Raw genomic sequence first — 4,237 nt, forward strand, 5'->3', positions numbered from 1 at the left:
GGGGAGCCCCGGGAAGAGGGCGGGGTGACCCTCGGGTGCTGCTGAGGCAGTTCCTGAGGTAACTCGGGGCCCCTGAGGGGCAGCTCTGAGGGAACGTTCCGTCCCAAGGGGGTTTGTGGCAGCGGAGGTAAATCTGACCCCGGGGAGGCAACTCTGAGGTAATTTCGGGCCGTGTGGAGCCCCGGGGGCGCGGCCCTGGGGAAACTGGGCTTCAGGGGACTCGTGGGTGCAGCCCTGAGGTAACTGTGGCCTTTAGGGGATCCGTGCGGCAAACCTGAGGTAATTTTTGGTCTCGTTAAGTCTGTGGGGCAACCTTGAGGTAGTTTGGGCTCCGGTGGGGCAATGCTGAGGCAACTTTGGGCACTGTGGGGATCTGTGGGGGCAGCTCCGTGGTGACTGTGGGCCCCGAGTGGACCTTGGGGCCGCCTTGAGGTAACTGTGGGTCTCGAGATCTATGGGGCAGTCCTGACGTGATTTCTGGGATTTGTGGGACAACCCTGAGACAGTTTTGGCTATCATGGGACAACACTGAGGTAGTTCTGGACATCACAGAGCTCCATGGGCGCAGCCCTGGGGGACCATGGGGCTGCTGTGGGTCCCCTGACATATTTTTGGCTCCCATGGGGCAGCCCTGAGGTAATCTTGGGTCGCCTGGGTCAACACTGAGGTAATTCTGGGCACTGTGGGTGCAGCCCTGAGGTAACTACTCCCCCCCTGTACACACCTTATTTTAAGGTGAAGGTGCCTCTGATTAGCTTGACGTTAATAAAACTGGATATATGTTTTGCTTCCACCATTTAATCCAAACTGGCCTTTGCTGCTTTAGAGAAGTTCAGTAAAAATAAACAAAAGAAAACCCTTTTTAAAAGTGATTTTTAATTGTGTCCTGGGCTGTGTGTGGCAGCAGCAGCAGCACTGAGAGGCTGGGGTGTGCCATGCCAGTTGCAGACCTGGAGTTTCTCACCTGGCACAGAAGTTAGAGGAGGTGCAGAGCTGTAAAATGTTAAATTCACCTTAAATTAGTGCTGTGGCCCTTCATGTTCTCTCTCCACAGGCTCCCTCCGTTTCCCATCTCTCCAGGATGAGAGAAGTTTGGGATCGGCTTTTCCCCTCTCCCTGTAGTTGATAGTTTGGGAACGGAGGTGATGCTGGAGTCGAGATGGCTGACAGTGTGAAAACCTTCCTGCATGACCTCGTCAGGGTAAGTCTCTTGTGTCTCGGCCCCTTTGCCCTGGGGACTGGGAGGTGATGGTGGCTTTTCCACTGGGAGCACCCTCCCTATATGGAGACAGGCTGAGGGAGCTGGGGCTGTTCAGCCTGGAGAAGAGAAGGCTCCAGGGAGACCTTAGAGCACCTTCCAGTTCCTGAAGGGGCTCCAGGAAAGCTGGGGAGGGGCTTTTTACCAGGGTGTGTAGTCGTGGGACAAGGGGTAATGGTCTTAAACTGAAAGAGAGGAGATTTAGGTTAGAGATCAGGAAGAAATTCTTTACTGTGAGGGTAGTGAAGTGCTGGAATATGTTGCCCAGGAAAGCTGTGGCTGCCCCCTCCCTGGAGGTGTTATGGGGCAGGTTGGATGAGGCTTGTGGAGCCTGGTCTGATGGGAGGTGTCCCTGTCCATGGCAGGGAGGCTGGAACCTTCTGATCTTTAAGGTCCCTTCCAATCTTCACCGTTCCCTGATGCTCTAGTCAAGGTTGGGTTTGTCCGAGGTGCATCCGAACTTGAAGGGATCTTCTTTGGTTATCTCCATCCCATTCCTCCTCTCTTCCGAGGTGGAACATGACAGCTTCCCCTCTCACCCCACATCCATAGGGAATTAAGGACTCCATCTGGGGCATCTGCACCATCTCCAAGCTGGACGCCCGGATCCAGCAGAAAAGGGAAGAGCAGAGGAGGAGGAGAGCCAACAGTGCCCTGGCCCAGCGGAGGTTTCACATAGAGGAGAAGAAGCAAGAGGCGTGAGTGTTGGGCCTGAGGAGCCAGAAATCAAATCATTCCCTTCCCCTCACCCTTCCAAGAACAGAAATCCCTAATTTTATTGTGATGGGAGTTTCAGAAGAAGAAAGCCCAAGATTTCCAATAAATTATTAACTTGGAAGGAAATGTGGCAAAGCAGGGGAATTAATAAATAATGAGTGGGCACAGATCAGGGGGAATGGGCTGCCCAGGGCATTGGTGGAGTCTCCGTCCCTGGAGGTGTTTAAGAGAGTAGATGTGGTGCTGAGGGATATGGTTTAAGTGCTGGACTTGGCAGAGTTGCGTTATGGTTGGACTGGATGATCTTAATGGTCTTTTCCAACCAGAATGTTTCTGTGGTTCTGTGAATTAACAAATGGCCCATCTGTCTGGCCCATCTGTCATCCTGCCCCGCAGGGAACCCCGGATCGTGAGCCGGATATTCCAGTGCTGCGCCTGGAACGGAGGCGTCTTCTGGGTAAGGGGCTGTTCTTGTTGTTCAGCACTAGGACATGTGGCTACCAGCCTGGCTCTAAGGGTCGCAGCCATGAAGTTCCCCATCCCAGTATTTTATGGGATATAGGACCATAGACTCACTCCGGAATAAACCTGAGCTGCTTTTTCCGGTTGTTGAGATGTCTGGGATGTTGCTTTATGGAATACCAGGATGTCAGAGGCAAACGCCCGGCCACCCCATAAATAACCAGCTATGAGGAACCAGTGGGGAAATGTTGGAAGGAACATGCTGGATTGTAGATTTTGGAGAAGGTGGCAGCTGTGAGGTCACAGCAGCATCAGAGATGACCAGGCCTCACCTCACCCAGAACCTCCCTGCTTCTGTCCCTGCAGCTGAGCCTCTTCCTGTTCTACCGCGTCTTCATCCCCGTCCTGCAGTCAGTGACGGCGCAGATCATCGGTGAGTCGGCGTCACGCGGGTGAGGGGGGTGCCAGCACTTCCAGGGTGGCCCTGATGTCACCTGCCCCGATGACGTGGCGCATCCCTCTCGACAGGTGACCCTTCCCTCCACGGCGACGTCTGGTCCTGGCTGGAGTTCATCCTCACCTCCATCTTCAGCGCCCTCTGGGTCCTGCCCCTTTTTGTCCTCAGCAAGGTGGTCAATGCCATCTGGTTCCAGGTGGGTGATGGGAGAACACCTTGGATCTTCCTGGTGAATCCTTCGGATTTCCTCAGTCCCAGGTTTTCTCCCACTTCCTGGCAGGATATCGCGGATCTGGCGTTCGAGGTGTCTGGCAGGAAGCCTCATCCCTTCCCCAGCGTCAGCAAAATCATCGCCGACATGTTGTTCAACCTCCTGCTGCAGGCACTCTTCCTCATCCAGGTGAGGCAGGAGGCACATCTCCTGCTCTGGGGGTGTTGGGGTTGGAATCTTCTGCAAACTCTGTTGTGGTCCTCAGGGAATGATTGTGAGCCTCTTCCCCATCGACCTCATCGGCCAGCTCATCGGCCTCCTCCACATGTCCCTTCTCTACTCCCTCTACTGCTTTGAGTACCGCTGGTTCAACAAAGGTGAGGGGAAAAATCTGGAATCTGGGGATTTTCCAGCAGATTTTCCTTTTTTTAATACATGTTTATATGTTTTTGTGTTGCCAGGCATTGAGATGCACCAACGGTTGTCCAACATCGAGAGGAACTGGCCCTACTATTTCGGCTTCGGCCTCCCACTGGCCTTCCTCACGGCCATGCAGTCCTCATACATCATCAGGTGAGTCCCCTCTGACATCATCAGCTGCCTTGCGGGGTGGCCATTTTAGGCACCCCCCATTATCCATTGATCCCTCCTTCTTCCAGTGGCTGCCTCTTCTCCATCCTTTTCCCTCTCTTCATCATCAGCGCCAATGAAGCCAGGACCCCCGCCAAGACTTAGTGAGTGCTGCAACGTCCTGTTAAATCCCTGCTTTGTCCCAAAATCCCGAGCAGGGGAGGATGGGAGAAGTTCCCTTGTGCTCACCAGCTCCCTTCCCTTGCAGCCACTTCCAGCTCCGACTCTTCTCCCTGGTGGTTTTCCTCAGCAACAGGCTCTTCCACAAGACCATGTACCTGCAGTCCGCCCTCAGCGCTGCGTCCTCCCCCTCCCCCGCCAAACACGTGGCTGCACCGGGGCACTGAGCGGCCGCCCCCCGGGGGTCCTGCTGCCCAGAGGGGCAGGGACGTCAGGCCCCCCCCGGCCATGATGTCACCACGGCGTCTGCCCCCGGAGCTGCCACAGAAATATTTTTGGGAAAACGTGAATTTTTAACACTTCTGTGAGCGCTGCCCCCTTC

The 4,237-nt window shown here is 54.8% G+C and overlaps 1 protein-coding gene across 1 annotated transcript; it reads left to right on the forward strand.

Moving 5' to 3' along the window:
- The first annotated feature begins 1,054 nt into the window (after positions 1-1,054).
- Positions 1,055-4,082, forward strand: EI24 (etoposide induced 2.4). Its single transcript, XM_010008108.1, has 10 exons — positions 1,055-1,201; positions 1,811-1,956; positions 2,372-2,432; positions 2,804-2,870; positions 2,966-3,090; positions 3,175-3,294; positions 3,371-3,482; positions 3,567-3,678; positions 3,765-3,839; positions 3,944-4,082. Exons 1-10 carry the CDS (start codon positions 1,160-1,162, stop codon positions 4,080-4,082), a joined length of 999 nt encoding a protein of 332 aa, XP_010006410.1. The 5' UTR covers positions 1,055-1,159.
- The last annotated feature ends 155 nt before the right edge of the window (positions 4,083-4,237 follow it).

This window comes from Chaetura pelagica, unplaced genomic scaffold, assembly GCF_000747805.2.
Source record: "Chaetura pelagica isolate M959 unplaced genomic scaffold, ChaPel_1.0 scaffold32, whole genome shotgun sequence".
Taxonomy (NCBI): domain Eukaryota; kingdom Metazoa; phylum Chordata; class Aves; order Apodiformes; family Apodidae; genus Chaetura; species Chaetura pelagica.

Excerpts from the sequence above, each read along its gene's own strand:
- EI24 (XM_010008108.1), top strand. The coding sequence starts at position 1,160 with ATGGCTGACAGTGTGAAAACCTTCCTGCATGACCTCGTCAGG. Across the intron at positions 1,202-1,810 it reads TCCTGCATGACCTCGTCAGG|GGAATTAAGGACTCCATCTG; the intron begins GTAAGTCTCTTG and ends CCACATCCATAG. Across the intron at positions 3,091-3,174 it reads TCAATGCCATCTGGTTCCAG|GATATCGCGGATCTGGCGTT; the intron begins GTGGGTGATGGG and ends ACTTCCTGGCAG.